Source organism: Hordeum vulgare, chromosome 2H (genome assembly GCF_904849725.1).
Source record: "Hordeum vulgare subsp. vulgare chromosome 2H, MorexV3_pseudomolecules_assembly, whole genome shotgun sequence".
In the NCBI taxonomy this organism is placed as follows: domain Eukaryota; kingdom Viridiplantae; phylum Streptophyta; class Magnoliopsida; order Poales; family Poaceae; genus Hordeum; species Hordeum vulgare.
Genome location: NC_058519.1, coordinates 345681383 through 345697602, shown reverse-complemented (window position 1 = coordinate 345697602; position 16220 = coordinate 345681383). Strand labels below are relative to the sequence as shown.

Here is a 16220-nt window from a genome sequence, read left to right as displayed (position 1 = left end):
AAAACGATTCGTTCTGAATATAACTTGGACTGCGGGTTATTTAGCATGAAAGTAAGGGGGTTTTATGTAAAATGTGAAAAACGGTTTAGCCTCACTTAAAAACGTACCGCCGGTTAATTAGATGAAACTATAGGGGTGTTTTTGCAAAAATGTCACGACGGACGTCAGAAGCAATGCATGCTTTATTATCAGGGGAGAATTAAATTAAATTATTGAGGAGAGATTAGGAAAGATTCTTTATTTTTTTCTGTTTAAACCCGTAAAAAAGTTAATTTTAAAGATTTAAGAATTTAAGGACATTACTAGTGATAGTGATGCTGTAAGTCTGATGGTCTGACCCAAACCGAGACATCCGTAAGAGGCGAAGGCAAATTCAACCAACTTGTGCGAGGGATGGCGCACGCCCTCGCCCAGGCGCTCCGCTCGCTGCTCGCTAGGTGCTCGACCAAATGTCCTCGCGCCGCCGTGGCTGCCGCTTCCTCGTCCTGCCTCCGCAGCGCCGTTCGGCACGCTTCCTACACCGCCTGCCCCAGGAGCATCCTTCCTACTTCATGCGGCGGGGCCGTATCCGCGGCGCAGACGCGCTTCGTGTCGAGTATAGCGGGCCTTGGCCCAGGCGACGAGGGCTCTGGGGAGGAGGAGGAGTGTGTGGCGGAGTGGGAGGAGGATGAAGACGAAGGGGCCGATGCTGAGGTATTTCGGCTGGCCTGGTGCACGCTCGCCCAAATGCTGCCCGGCCTGCTCTTGACTCCTTGGTACGTTTCAGATCGGTGATGGCGGCGACGGCGGCGGTGTCGTCCTGCGGGACGTCAAGTGGGGCGCGCGCGCTCTTTTGGCGGCCGAGGAGATTCTTGGCGAGCATTTTGGCGATGACATTGCCATGTTCGCCTTCAAGGTGTCGCCCAAGGGATACGTCTACGTGCGGCTGGACAAGCTCACCAGCAGGTTCGTGAGTTTACAACTGTCTGTCTAGTTGGAGGCAGGCATTTCTTGCTGGCTTTCATTTTCTCGCTGTAATGATGCACTTGCACATGAACAAAGTAGACTGTCGGTGTAAAATCACATCAGTGAATAAATTGTCTGCTGAAATGGTCATCCAATGCAGTTGCCTTAAGGCTTAATCAATGTCAAATCCAGTCACATCTCACAGCTGGCTCCTTAGACTTCAGCCACAAGCCATGTTCGGCTTCTCTTTAGTCGAAATGCGGGTTATTTTACTTATCTGTATTGATATGATTGAGTGTGGCTTCTCTCAAACATTCGTGGTTTTGATATTCATACTTTACTCAAAACCCGAAAACATTTTCTCCATATTGAATTAGTTAGGATATGGGTACCCTTAAAGTGAAAATCCAATGGCTGTATGATGTGCCATCGATGGGAAATAATAGAAAATGGTACCGGCAAGCATATATCATACAGTACTATTTGGTGCCCTTTGGCGGAAATTTAGAAGTGATAACGTTCTGGCAATTGTGTGTTTCACATAATCTTCAGTAACCCCTTTAATTTTGCCCATTGTCATTCCACCATGATGTACGATGACAATATAGGTAGCTCCTCTCTTTTTTCGTTCAGAGTTCAGTCTCCGATTTTTCGCCTGCAGCATGACATTTGTAAACTTAGACACTTCAAGTTTTTTTTAGAAAAGGAGGCATCGCCCCGGACTCTGCATCGAGTGATGCATGCAGCCTTTTATTAAGTATGAAACCAGTCTGAAACAAGTACAAAGCGTTCTTGAAAAAGAAAAAGATACAAGGCGTCTATCGCGCCGCAACCGGTAATGGAAATAGGCCTAGATGACTAGTCATCTATCCTATTAATATGTCGCCATCCAAACCGGTTGAAGATACCCCGAGCTACCATCTTCCATCGGGCACACCCAGTAACCAAAGGTTCCCTGGCTAGGAGTGAGTAAGGACCACGTGCGGATCAAGGCAGTAGCCCTGAAGATAACCTGCAAAAAGTGAGTATAGCTTTGTCTGTTAAACACTAAATCATTTCTGCAGTTCCATGCAGCCCATAATAGTGCACAGGTACCAACACGAATAAGTTTAGTATATTCAACATTGACCCCCATCAACCACGTCCCAAACAACATGTTAATGCTAGTAGGAGGGCTAATGTTGAACGCAATATGGATCGAGCGCCATATAAGTTTAGCCATAGGGCAATCTAGAAAGAGGTGTTTAATAGTTTCTTTATTCTGACAGAAGTTGCATCTTTGATTTCCTTTCCAATTACGCTTGGCCAAGTTGTCCTTAGTTAAGATAACTCCTTTGTGAACAAACCACATGAAGATTTTTATCTTAAGGGGAACTTTGACCTTCAATATATGCATGGATTTTGGAATAGGCGAAGAATCTATGAGGTGCACATACATAGATTTTACAGTAAATATACCATTAGTGGTCAACCTCCATTGAACTCTATCAGGGCAGTCAGAAAGGCTAATGTCCATCAGCCTTCTAACTAGATGCAGCCATCTAGTCCATCTGTCACCAATCAAGGCTCTACGGAACTGAATATTTAGAGGAGTCTCACTCAATACCGTCGCAACGGACGCCTGTCGACGTTGGGCAATATTGTACAGCTGCGGATACTGAAGAGCCAAGGGCTCCCGCCCTAGCCATGTATCTTCCCAAAATCTAGTTAATTCACCATTTCCAATGATAAACCTAGTTCTGTTAAAAAATGCTGTTCTAGACCTCATCAAACCCTTCTAGAAGGGAGAGTCACCTGGTCTCGTGGTGACCTAAGATAAGGTCTTGTGTTGTAGGTACTTGTTCTTCAGAATTTGTACCCACATACCTTCTGTTTTCACAGATAATCTGAACAACCATTTGCTAAGCAGACATCTGTTTTTAACCTCTAAATTCTCAATCCCCAAACCTCCTTGGTCCTTTGGTCTGCAGATAATGTCCCATTTAGTCAGCCTATACTTGGTCTTTACCTCATCACTCTGCCAGAAAAACGAAAAACCTAGACCGATAGAAATCCAACCTTTTTCGCACCCCAACTGGTACTTCAAAAAAGGATAGAAGAAACATGGGCATGCTTGATAATACAGAATTAACAAGTACCAAACGTCCTCCATAGGATAAAAGCTTGCCTTTCCAGCAGCTTATTTTTTTTTTCAAATCGGTCTTCGATACATTTCCACTCCTTATTTGTTAACTTTCGGTGGTGAATAGGGATCCCTAAGTACGTGAAAGGTAAATTACCATTTTCACAACCGAAAAGTTGATTATAAGTGAGCTGTTCTGCTTTTGCGTTTTCAAAACAAAAAAGTTCAACAACAACAACAACAACAACCAAGCCTTTCAGTCCCAAACAAGTTGGGGTAGGCTAGAGTTGAAACCCATAAGATCTCGAAGCCAAGTCATGGCTCTGGAACGTGGATAGCTAACTTCCACGCACCCCTGTCCATGGCTAAGTCTTTGTCGATATTCCAAACCTTCAGGTCTCTCTTAACGGACTCCTCCCATGTCAAGTTTGGTCTACCACGACCCCTCTTAACATTCTCAGCACGCTTTATCCGTCCGCTATGCACCGGCGCTTCCGGTGGCCTCCGTTGAATATGTCCAAACCATCTGAGACGATGCTGGACCAGCTTCTCTTCAATCGGCGCTACCCTCGAAAACAAAACAGTTCACTTTTGTTAAAATTAATCTTCAGCCCAGATAGCTGTTCAAATAAGCACAAGATGAGTTTCATGTTTCTGGCCTTTTTAAGATTATGTTCCATAAAAAGGATCGTGTCATCTGCATACTGTAGAATAGAGACACCCCCATCCAGTAGATGTGGTACTAGCCCCCCTACAAGGTCTTCCTCATTGGCTCTCCTGATCATGAGTGCCAACATATCTGCAACAATGTTAAATAAAATAGGAGACATAGGGTCACCTTGTCTAAGACCCTTCAGTGTCTGAAAGAAATGACCCATATCATCATTTACTTTAATACCAACACTTCCTTTTTTTATAAAACAGTCGATATGCTTGCGCCATATCTCACCAAACCCCTTCATATGTAAGGTTCGTTGCAGGAAAGACCATTTCACTTTGTCGTATGCTTTTTCAAAATCTACTTTGAATATCACTCCGTCAAGTTTCTTGGAGTGTATCTCATGCAGAGTCTCATGTAAGACCACGACCCCTTCTAGAATGTTACGTCCAGGCATAAATGCCGTCTGCGTAGATTGCACCACCGAATGGGCCATCTTAGTTAGCCTATCCGTTCCCACCTTCGTGAAAATTTTGAGGCTAACGTTTAACAAACAAATCGGACGAAATTGTTCAATCCGTGTGGCACCCTCCTTCTTTGGTAACAACGTAATGGTACCAAAATTTAGGTGAAAGAGTTGTAAGTGTCCACATAACAGATCATGAAACATTGACATAAGGTCTTTCTTGATAATATGCCAACACTTCTTATAAAACTCAGTCAGAAACCCATCTGGCCCGGGAGCTTTTCCGTTCTTCATCCCCTCAATAGCCTGCAACACCTCTTTCTCTAAAAATGGGGCAGATAAACTCTCATTATCGGCCTCTCCGACTTGAGTGATATCCTCAACTCGATGCTCATCCATAGACACAAAACTATGATCCGGAGCACCAAACAACTGTTTATAATAGTTTGAGATATACAATTTTAGATTCTCATGACCTACTATTGTACCCTCATCCCGCTCAAGCTGCAGAATCCTCTTTTTCCTATGTTTGCCATTTGCAATTAAGTGAATTTTTTTGGTATTATTGTCCCCATGAAGGATTGCCCTTACTTTGGCTCTAAGTGCCCATTTCATTTCCTCCTCTCTAAGGAGGACTCGTACTCTTTGTTCAGCCTCGTTCTTCGAGGACCGTTCGTTTTCATCCAACAGGCAGGTCTCTGCCTTACGATCCAGATCATCTATAAGTTTGAGAAGCCTGTCTTGCTCATCCTTATACATCTCAGAGACATTCTTAGCCCAGCCTCGTAAATATTGTCTAAGATGTCGGATCTTGTTTTGCCATCTGTCCACATTTGACTCCCCCCACTTCCTTGTTCCATTCCCTAGCAATCATGTCCATAAAGCCCTCACGTGTGAGCCAGCTAGATTCAAAGGAAAAACCATCTTTTTTTCCCATGTGAGTGGCATTACCAGAGTCTAGCAAAAGTGGAGTGTGGTCAGATATCGCCCTTTGAAGCGCTCGAACCGTTACTAGCGGGAACTTCTGTTCCCAATCAATGCTAGTAAGCACCCTGTCCAGCTTTTCAAAGGTCTGATTTTGTAGAGAATTAGCCCAGGTATATTTCCGACCTGAAAGATCAATCTCCCTGAGGTCCAGGCTCTCTATGATTGTGTTAAACATAAATGGCCATCTGCCATCGAAATTACCATTTTTTTTTCATCAGCCCTCCTGATGATATTGAAGTCACCCCCTACCAACAATGGTAATTTCTCGTCACAAATCCTAACCAGATCAACAAGGAAGTCGGATTTATGCTTCGCCTGAGCTGCACCATAAACAGCAACAAGAGCCCATTGAAACCCATCACCCTTAGATCGAATCCTAAATTTGACCGTAAACTCCCCCGACACCACTTCGCGCAATTGAAGGGTGTCACAACGGACTCCAAGTAAGATCCCACCGGACCTTCCTCTTGGAGGGAGACAGTGCCAGTCGAATTCAACTCCTGCTGATAAAGAGCTTAGGAATTGCGATGTGAAATTATCCCGCCCTGTCTCCATTAGCGCAATAAAATCAAGATTGTGCTCTAAAGTTGTCTCTGCTAGGAACCTAATTTTAGCCAAGTCTCTCAGACCTCTGCTATTCCAGAAAATTCCTCTCATGTTTCACCATAGAATTTTTTCGCAGTCTTAAATCTAGCACTTCTACGCACTGCGGAAACCGGATACACTTTCCGTTTCCACGTCCGTTTTGGTTTTTCAGAAGCAAACACCTGGTCCATATAACCAGGTATTTCTGAGCCAACATCACGAAGCTGCCCATTGGGTAAGCATTGATCATGAAGATCATCATCTCCCTCCTCTAGATCATCCGTTGGGGCTAGATTGTCACAAAGCAAATTCAGCCCCCCCCCCCCCCCCATTTTAGTGATCTCAGAATCTTTCATTGGTTGCACTGCAGCTAAGTTCCGAATAATGTCTAAAGCCCTATCAACTTCTAAGTCTAATAGGTTATTAATGGATTTCGAAACTTCTTTACTCGTAGTACCCAATGTAACCCCAATCGAAGCAGCATTATCTATAATTTCATTCGGTGAAAAATGAAGAATGGAATGGTCTGTGTTAATTGTCATACCTGTCGAATTTTCAGCATCCTTCATTTTTGCAGCCCGCATTGCACGTCCCATCTGCAAGTCGTCCGCATCTGGCTGATTCTGGATCCGCTGACTGGACCTTCTATCTTGGGTCGACGGATTCAGAATACCTCCAAATGCTATAACTTCCTCAACAGAGAACTGTGCAACACCTAGCTCAGTTGCCGCCACATGTGCACTCGCCGTGTCCACCGTCGACAGCGTTTCTAAACCCTCCTCAAGGACCGGTGCAGTAGTCAGAGAAGATGATGGGCTCGAGTGCACACCTACCTCCGGCGCCAGCGTATCCACTGATCTTGCGGCTGGAGGTTGAGCGCTAGAAGTAGCGCCTCCATCGAGCGCCAGGCTGCCAGCAGTTCTAGCGCCTGCCAAATACTCCCCCAACGACACAGCCGGTAGCACCTGCCTAGCTTGCGTGATAGTAAGATCAGCCATACTCCGTGGGTTCTTCCCTGGATACCTAGGCAGCGTAGACCGAAGCAGCCATCTTTATCCGCCGCGCCACGTGCTCCTCCAATCCTAGCTGACGCGGAAGAGGGTTCAAAAGAGCCAAACCGCGGCTCGTCCATAGGTGCCTTAGCCGAGCGATTACCCCCTGCACCAGACTTCGGTGAAGACAGTGTGTGGTTCGGCTCCTTAGTGTTCACAGGCGGTTGATGATCTTTTCCTGACTCCCTTGAACCAGCAGCATCATCTCCATCCGTCATATGGACGTCCTTATCCGTCACACCCTCATCGAAAAGCGGAGGACTCTCAATCTCGAGCTGGAGAGTATATCGCATTCCCGCAGGAGTCCATACAACCTCATCCGGAACTAGCTCAATATCAATCACACTAACCAGCAACCTCGCAATACCTTTAGCTCTAGTGAACACCATTTCCACTTCTTTTGTCTTCCAATGAGCGACCCCAAGCTCCAAGTAACCAGAAAGTCATTGATCGCCTTGGACGGGGCTCCCGTGAGGCGACCCCAAATCTGCGGTAGAGGCACTCCTTGTGGCTCCTCACTCTTCCAGGCATCAAACTCAAGCACACAGCTAGTGCTAGGCACTTTGCACATGCCAAACTTGAGCAGACGAGCCAAATCCTCTTTGGTAGGAAAAACGACCTTGAAAACATTTTCTGCAATCAAAACAGGTTCCCACCTAAAAGTGGAAGATACCAGCTCCCTTAGCTGCTGCACCACCTGCTCAACAGTCATAGTTCCACGAGCGACAGTAACAGTACTAGTGAAACCTGCATCCGGCGTGTGAACCGTCGCCGTAACAGCCGGCGACTCAAAGAACATCAGTTCCTGACAACAGACACCATAGACGGTCACCACCGGCATTTGCCCGATTGTAAGAGGGCACTTAGCCGTGCCATGCTTGGGCTTCAAGCAAAAGTCACAAAGCTCAGCCTTGCATTCAGAAACAAAATGTCCCGTCTCACTGCATCTATAACACTATAACACGTCATCTTCTCCTTCTTGCGCGCCCATATGGAGGGCCTATCACCTCCTTCCCCTTTGCCATTAGCAATACTCTTATCGACCGGATTAGGATCAGCCTCATTGCCATGACCCTGGATGAGACTAGCATCCTTGCCCGCCTCCTTTGCTGGTACCTTGTTGGGGTCATCTCTCTCCATAGGAGCATCCTGAGGAGGTATAGGAGGCTTCGGCTTCCTTCCTCCCCCTCTACCACCCCAGCCCTGTCCAAAACCACCTCTCTTCGGATTTGGGGGACCTGATATCCCTGACACAAATTTGCCAGGCAGTGCATTGAACCCAATACCGCCTCCTCCACCATTATTCTGCCATGCGTAGCCACGCCCACCACCCGAGGAGGAAGAACCTCAGTGCTGGTCATCACCTTATGCGTTGACCCCATCATCGCCCCATCGACCCCGCGGCTGCTGTCTGTTGACCTCGACCAAAGCCTGGACGCCAGCCGACGCGCCAGAAGCGGCAGTCCTTGCAGCCGACAGGGGAGGGCGATTTCCCTGCCCCGACGAGCGCGCTCGTCGCAGGAGGGGGCTGCGCTGTAGGCGGCTGCTGGGGATGGCCCCGGCCTGCCATGACTCCCGAAGAAGCCCTGACGGGAGGTATACGTGCCGCCCTTCCCGACTTCATCGTAGGGAAACCTTTGTTAGATCGCGAAGGAACCCTAGTCCCTGACGGCAGGAGACTAATCTCGTGCGGTACGACGATCTTGCATGGCAGGTCAGCGACGCTATCATGGGCTACGGCCTGATCCAAAGATTCCAATGCGGCGACGATAACATGGGCTTCAGCCTGATCCAAAGACTCCAACGCTACATCAACAAAGCATGAAGGAATTTCGACACAGGCTTGGGCTTCATCCTGGGCCATATACCCAGGTTCCACAAAACCCAAACCTGGTAGTTTCTCCTCAGGCCCGCAACCGACGCCTAACGAGCTCAAAAAAATCCTCCTGGAATCGCGCACTGAATGATCCATCGCCGGCGCCGGCGTCGGCGGAGCGGCGATGCAGCGTTTCTTCTTCTTTTTTTTGACTAGATTCCAACATTCTTGATTGAATAAATCTGAAAGAGTAAAGAGCGGAAGATTTACCTTCGGGATCGGTCCAATCCATGGTTTAATCCCCCTAGCCGTTCCGGTCTTCTTCTTCACCATATGAATATTTGATGCAGCCTTACTACCATGCATGACCGTAGCCGGCAGCATCAAGTTGGGGTTGCACCTCACAAGATCATCAAACGAAGGGGTGTCCGATCCTTCCCCATCTTCATCTTCTTCATCCTGGTCAGCCAAGACCCCAAAACGGCCTCCAACCCGAGTAGAATTAGTGGTAAGATCACATACCGTGGCCGGCTCGATGTTGATCTTTCTCGGTGTCCATGGATTCCTCACGGACACAAGGAATCCACCGATCTCCACCTCTGACCCCTCCTTGAGAATCTCGCGTTGTTGCAAATATTTTCCTGTCAAGATGTCATTTTCATCAACTCTCACCGTTATCCAGCGTGAACCCTGGTGGAGATAGAGGAATCCTCGACACTCGGATCTTGAATCCAGCGCTTTGTCCACATAGGAGATCTCCCACCGACGATGAGATGCCGTGGGTGTACCTCCTGCGCCATCAGATCTATCTGATCCGATCTCCCAGCCGCTCTCCCCGCCGGCGGGGATCTCACCAATCGCACGGTCGATTGCCTGAGGAGCCCTGCCAGCAGGGATCTCACCGGTGGCCTGGCCGATCGCCTCGGGACCCTCCCAGCGGGAATCTCACCGGTGGCCTGGCCGATCGCCTCGGGTGGCATCGCCTGATCGCCCTAGTCTCAGCAGTACTGCTTCGTAACCATGGAGTCAGGCTGATGTTTGTGTGAGAATAGATCCTTATTTTAGGTTATCAAGTAGTACCTACTTTTCTGTCTGTTCACTTAGACTAGTTAATGCCCAAAAAAATTCCATGTCAAAATTCCTATGGCTACCACCTACTCCCTCCGTTCCTAAATATAAGTCTTTTAAGAGATTCTACATACGGATGTATATAGACATACTTTAGAATGTAAATTCACTTATTTTACTTCGTATGTAGTCCATAGTGAAATCTCTTAAAAAGTTTTATATTTAAGAACAGAGATAGTACTGGTTATTGTGCATGGTTGCAGCCTTGCAGGCTGTCTTCATTGCAGCGTTGTGCCTTGTTGCGTTAGTGATGTTGAATGTTGAGTAGATTGCTACCACCAAAATGTTTTCTCCATCTAACCTGATCTGAATAGGCTGTTTATCTTGAAACTGATATGGGCAAAATGGCAATCTTATTTCCTTAGCTGTGTGAGAAATTTCTACAGGTATGGGTGCCCTGGTATAGAGGAAATAGAGAATTTCAATAGACTCTATAAGCAAAAATTGGATGAGATAATCGAAAGAGGCGAAATACCCCTGGACCTGGCTCTTGAGGCAAGTCAGCCCGCCAAAAATTTCTTACACAATGGCTGCTCCTAAATTTTGCAAGCACTTAGGAAGAATTAATCTTGTGTTTCAGATCTCATCACCAGGAGCAGAGCGACTTCTGAAGGTGCCGGGTGATCTGGATCGCTTCAAAGATATGGCAATGAGGGTACAATACCTTGCTGAAGGTGATGGCCTTGTTTCGGATCAGGTGGATGGTATCTTCATGCTCGAGTCAGTAGACATTCAGACAGAACACTGTGTTTGGAAGCTCGCGGACGTCAACGAGAACCGGGCTGGGAAAGGGAGGCCGTTGAACAGGAAACAGAGAGATTGGAGGCTGCAAACCTCATTTGATGCGGTGAGGAAGGCAACCCTATACTTGGACTGAAAACATTAGAAAGATGAACATTTTTTTTATTTTTTTTGAGTGTGAAAGATGAACAAGTTGATGTGGTGAAGATAGTGTAACACTGGCAATGGCTGTTCATTTTGGGAGCTGCATCCTAGGGTTATCGTACGACACAGATATCTGATAACTGCTAGAACACGTAATAGTGCGATGTTATGTTTCACGTGTTTGATGTAAACTTCAAAGTATCATTCTGCTCATGATGATGCAGCACTGTGGGAGTGTAGTTGCAGTTCAAGTCTGCAAAATGTTGGCTCGTTTATCTCAGATAACGTAACATGTACTCCCTTTGTATCACAATACTTGTTGAAGAAAACAATAAAAATATTTAAGAACAGAGGGAATAGAACATTCTTTCAAAAAAAAAAAACAGAGGGAATAGAACACACATCATCAGATAAAACAGGATCTATCCATCTCTACAACACTCGACAGTAAGTGTTGAAGGTTTATTTATCCGTACATTATTTGATTTGGTGTAGGTTTATTTATCCGTACATTATTTGATTTGGTGTCCCCTCCTCGGACAGGTTACAAGCGAGGATACGTAGGAGTATCTTTTTATTCGGTTGCCAAGTTTGGCAGGAACCTCGGATCACATTACACTCCGCGCCTGCTCTTCTTGTTGTTGAGAAATCTTGCCGGGCTGAAGGGCGCAAGATCAACGATCTTGGCCTGCCCATCGAGGATGAGCTCGGCGAGTGCTGCACCGGTAACTGGAGCATTGAGGATCCCCCAGCAGCTGTGCCCGGTTGCAACGTAGCATCCCTTCACCCCGGGCATTTCCCCAATGACCGGCAGCCCGTCATCGGTGCACGGGAGGTAGCAGGCCTGTTCCGCGACTACCTCTGCGCCCTCCTCTGTCTTGAGCTGGCTGGACACCCTCCCAGCAATCTTATGAAGCATTGCAATGGAGTCAGGCTCCCCGGCAATCGTTGCCGGATCATCTGGAACTTGCTCGTCCTTGCTCATTCCGCAGATGTACACCTCCCCTGTTCAAGGACAAACAGCAACAAGCGTACATGTGTAAGCATTTTTCTTTTCTTTTTTACTACCTCTGTATCATAATATATGAAGTTTTAGCAGCTCAAATGAATACATGTGTAAACATGGGTGGTTTGACTTTGATGCACGCGTGTAATTGAGCTTGAACTGCGTACCCGTGGGGCGCGGGTAGACCTCCGGGTCGAGCATCTTGGCGCCGGGCTCCGGCTGGTAGCTCAGGAACAGGCAGTGCGGTGTTATCTTGTCGGGGTTGCGCGGCCGGAGCACGATGCTGTGCGCCTTGAGCCCGGACACGTCCAACACCTCTTTGACCATCTCGAAACGCCCAGACCAAGGGCCGAGGGCGAGCACCACGGCATCCGCGTCCACCACACCGCGCCCTTTCACCGCAACGCCGACCACACGCCCTTCCCCTTGGCGGACCACCACGCGCTCCACCTCGCCGATGACCACCTCGGCGCCGGACGCGGCGAGGACGGCCTTGGTGAAGAGGCCCGGATGGACCTGCGCGGTGGTGTCCGGAGTTCCGAGCTGGCGTGGTGGCGCGGCGGAGGCAGAGGGGTCGACCCAGGAAGGGAGGAGTGGGTGCGGTGAGAGGGGCTCCTCCGGCTGAGAGGGGAGGCAGATGGAGAGGGTGTGGACAGGGCGGAAACCGTACGCGTTGGCGCCGTCGAGGGCAGCAGCGAGGCGGTGGTGGAGGCCGAAGGATGCGCGCGCCAGCGCCGAGAGTGCGGGGTTGGAGTCGCTCCAGTCGAGGGCCAGGAAGCCGCCCGCCTTGCCTGAGGCAGCGCAAGCGGGGGAGGACTTCTCGACAAGCGTCGGCACGGTGGGGAAGGCGGGGTGGGTGGAGAGGAAATACGCCGTGCAAGCGCCGACAACGCCACCGCCGCAGACCACCACGCGGCGGGGCGGCGCGGCGGGGGGCGCGCTTGCCATGTCTCCGGATTTGGGCCTGCGGGCGTGTTCACAAACCTGCATCGGAATCTTTGCTACCGCTTCCCTATGTGCCCATTATCGGAACACTCCAACGGGTCCCCCGTTTTATCTTTTTTTATCCGTTTAATGAATGGATCATCAGGACAACTCCAACGGGTCGATTCAAACGGATGACGATTTTATCCGTTTTTTGTCCGTTTGGATCGAACAGTCGGACACAAACGTTTGCTTCGACGTTTGGGTCAGCGCATGCGTCCAACACTGATTCGATCCAATTTTTTACCGGCGTGCATCAAACATGCACAATTAAACATTAAAAACCGGTCACGAAGACTGACGAGAGTCCATGCGTTAAATTTTATAAATGAAAAAAGAAGAAACCCTAGGCGTCCTCGGCGGCGGCGGCGAGGTCGGGCTGTGCAGGAGCGGGGGCGGGCTGTGCTAGTGTCGACGGTGGCGCAGCATGGGCGCGCTCGTTCGCGAGGCGCGACACCATTTTAGCATGAAGGTAGGCGGACTCCTCTGGAAGAAGCGTGCGGGAGTGAACGACGAGGGTGTTCTGGAAGAAGCCGGTCGTAGCACGGGCGCGCTCGTGCGCCTGCCGCATAGCCCTCTTAGCCTGCAGGTAGGCGACCTCTTGTGGAAGCATCACGCGGGCATAAACGACGAGGTTGTCGCCGTTGTCCATGGCTGCTGGGTCGTCGACGAGGAAACATAGGGGCGGCGCGATGGGGGCGGGGAGGATTCTGGAAGCAGATGATCGAACCCCACCGCACGCTCGAGTTAAAAAAGGCCGACCACGGTCGCTGACTCATGGACCCGAAGAGGGCGGTCGTCATAAATTATGTTGACCGCGGTGGTTGGGCGAGCACCGAAGGGGCGCGCGCGTCCGCGTCGACGCATTCCAGTCCCAAATTTGAGCCGAAAATGGTCGGCGTGGACGTAGAACGGACATGTTTTCAAAATGAGTCGATACGTTGGGCTGCTTTTTATGTCCGCGCCGACACAAATGGACGGCAGCGGATAAAATAAGTAGCCCCATTAGAGTTGCTCTCAGTTTGTCGCTCGTCCTTTCTTGTGTTTGGATTGCACCTAACCGTGCGGACATTTTTTGCTCCTAGCGACCGGCCTACCTTATTCGCACTCAACCGTGCAGACATTTTTTGATCCTAGCGACCGACCTACCTTAGAGGGTGCTTGGATCCAAAAGACTAAAACTAGTTTCTTTAAGAGGTTAAAGTTTCAAGCACCCCTGACTAAAGAGAGGCTAAAACTAGTCTTGAGGCTAAAATCTTTTAGTCAGGGGTACCCCTACTAAAATGTGCATTAGTCCTCTCTCTCCTCATTTAACTCATCTTGCAAGTTCTGGATTCGAGGGTTTGGAGGATAATAAATGCTCATTAACTTGATTTTAGTCTCTTTAGTACTTGGATCCAACCATGGTTGAGGCTAGCAAGTTTTAGTCTCATTACTTTTAGTCATGGGACTAAAACGTATCCAAGCACCCTCTTATTCTTTTAAAATATAACGCTAGTTTAGTTTACATAATTCAAAAGTTTGACAGTGCGTTGTAACAGAAAACAAAATAAAGTATATTCAATCTTTACCTAATCTTTATTTTTAGGGGCTGTCGCTTCTATCCGCTCACCGTCATATATGGCCTTTTAGAATCACGTCGTTATATATGTTTTCGCCTCACGTAGGCATTAAACGATGTTAAAATTTCTTATTTCGTTCACGGCCTCTTACACTTGGTCCGTAACTGCATGTTGAGCCTGGGCGAGCCATTGTTTTGTATTAGTAAAAATGCCCGTGCGTTACATCGGAAAAAAAATCATCACACCCTTTAACCATCGCCTGTTACACGATTAATTGTTTGATTTATGACCCACATCAACTAATCTCAACATGAAGAATTATGCTTTCATCTTACCATCTTTGCAAAATGGCTAACAAATGTTTGCATTGTTTGGTTTGTGGCTTTGTTAGTTTTATTCTCACCTCCACCTCCACTCATGGTGGTGTATTTATTGTCCGATGTTAATACGAGGCGTATGTACTCTGAGATACATAAGGACCGAAAATCTATTGGATCAACTATTTTAACTAGCTTGTTTTAAAAATAAAAAACTATGGTGGCCAGCTTATTAACCAAGAACCAAAAACATGGATAATTAACTTCCTAAAGTTAGGATTTTTTCTTGTGAGTTTATAACAATCTTCTAAAAATCTAGAATAGTTTTATCCTAAACCCAAAACTTTGTTCTTGAACCTAGTACATTGTCATGCTTAATAAAACATGTCTTATCTTAATATACAAGTGGTCTTAAAAAATGTCATATTTTTTCGTGCTTCAAAAAATGTAATCTAATAAAAGGAGTCTATGTATTGCAATGAGAATTATTTGTTTTATGAACGCGTCTGATTATTTCGACCTGCCCATCTCTTGTTTTTATAGGGGTAGTAGATTATTTTCTGTAGAGGTTCATGTTGCCTGGGGCTGCGGACTAAGGCATCTTATGTTTCTAGTCATAGATATACACTGAATAATGGAAATGTTCAAGTGTTGTAAGAAATGGTTAAATTTTGAATTAATTGGTCGTCAGTAACCACGAAAATAGCATACACGCTCAAGATCTATGCCCTCTATTTTAACACCACACCCCACCAGTGTCATCGAAGTCTAGTTTATAGTGCAGTCCAAAGTGAGCAATAAAGCAGAAACAGTGTTACTTTGAATAGCACTTGTTTATGGAATCAACGGCTAGCTAGTGGTTGTAGCTTAATATTGTAAATTAGTATGTTATTGAAAAGGTCGTTCACTCCCACTGGAACCGGAATACTATCAAAGATTGATCTCGATGTATATTAAATTTACAATCTCGTAACAAAACATTACAGGAAATAAATAGACAAAAGACAAAAAATATGTTATATACCAACACCAAAGAGATAGAACAATTTGTTACTCTCCATGTTGAGAAATATACACTGTATGTATGCACAAGAGATTAGCCAACTCTCCTAATCTTAATTTAAACAGAGATAACTGCAAGTCTTGTGGGTAGAATGCTAAATTTGCAAATTACAAGAAAAATGAGGCATTCTAGTGAGCATGCATCTAATTAGATAGTATCATATGTAATTTAATACTGGAGGGGGCACATTCCCCTCACCTTGACCAACCTGATTATTTTCTTTATTGGTAGAATCACAATAATGGAGCGTTCAACACCCATGATGAATTCCCAACATTTCCTGAAAAAAGACAGGTGAAATTATCCGGTCCGGGCATCTTTTCACGATGCATATCCAATACGACCTTTTTTATTTCCTCTAAAATTTGGGTGCTTCTAGTTCCAGCAGCTCACAAGGTTAAAAACCAAGAACGTCAAAATTCAGTGTGGCGGTCCTTGGCAAATAAACTCCAAGAAGTTGATCGAAGTAGTTCCACACCACTTCCTCTTTTTATTTCTGGTCCAAAGCAATAGTGCCATCAACCTGAAGTGAAGGGATCCAAATTTTCGTTCTGCTCACAGTAGACTTTAAATGAAAAAAAACCTGGTGTTGCAATCACCTTCTTTGAGCGGAAGAAAGCTAGAGCGCTGCTGCCAAATACATC

General features: G+C 46.9%; 2 protein-coding genes across 2 annotated transcripts; one reads left to right on the top strand and one right to left on the bottom strand.

Moving 5' to 3' along the window:
- Positions 1-343: 343 nt before the first annotated feature.
- On the top strand, positions 344-10919 carry LOC123426231. The gene is made up of 4 exons (XM_045110030.1): positions 344-693; positions 767-945; positions 10146-10254; positions 10340-10919. The coding sequence occupies exons 1-4, from the start codon at positions 394-396 to the stop codon at positions 10634-10636; spliced, it is 885 nt and encodes a 294-aa protein (XP_044965965.1). The 5' UTR covers positions 344-393; the 3' UTR covers positions 10637-10919.
- Positions 10920-11033: 114 nt separating this feature from the next.
- Positions 11034-12683, bottom strand: LOC123426230 (putative oxidoreductase C1F5.03c). The gene is made up of 2 exons (XM_045110029.1): positions 11818-12683; positions 11034-11649 (listed from the first exon to the last, which is right to left on the bottom strand). The coding sequence occupies exons 1-2, from the start codon at positions 12638-12640 to the stop codon at positions 11258-11260; spliced, it is 1215 nt and encodes a 404-aa protein (XP_044965964.1). The 5' UTR covers positions 12641-12683; the 3' UTR covers positions 11034-11257.
- Positions 12684-16220: the final 3537 nt, after the last annotated feature.

Coding starts and splice junctions, on each gene's coding strand:
- LOC123426231 (XM_045110030.1), top strand. CDS start 394: ATGGCGCACGCCCTCGCCCAGGCGCTCCGCTCGCTGCTCGCTAGGTGC. Junction 946..10,145: donor CTGGACAAGCTCACCAGCAG/GTTCGTGAGTTT, acceptor AAATTTCTACAG/GTATGGGTGCCCTGGTATAG. Junction 10,255..10,339: donor CCCTGGACCTGGCTCTTGAG/GCAAGTCAGCCC, acceptor CTTGTGTTTCAG/ATCTCATCACCAGGAGCAGA.
- LOC123426230 (XM_045110029.1), bottom strand. CDS start 12,640: ATGCAGGTTTGTGAACACGCCCGCAGGCCCAAATCCGGAGACATGGCA. Junction 11,650..11,817: donor GGTCTACCCGCGCCCCACGG/GTACGCAGTTCA, acceptor GTCCTTGAACAG/GGGAGGTGTACATCTGCGGA.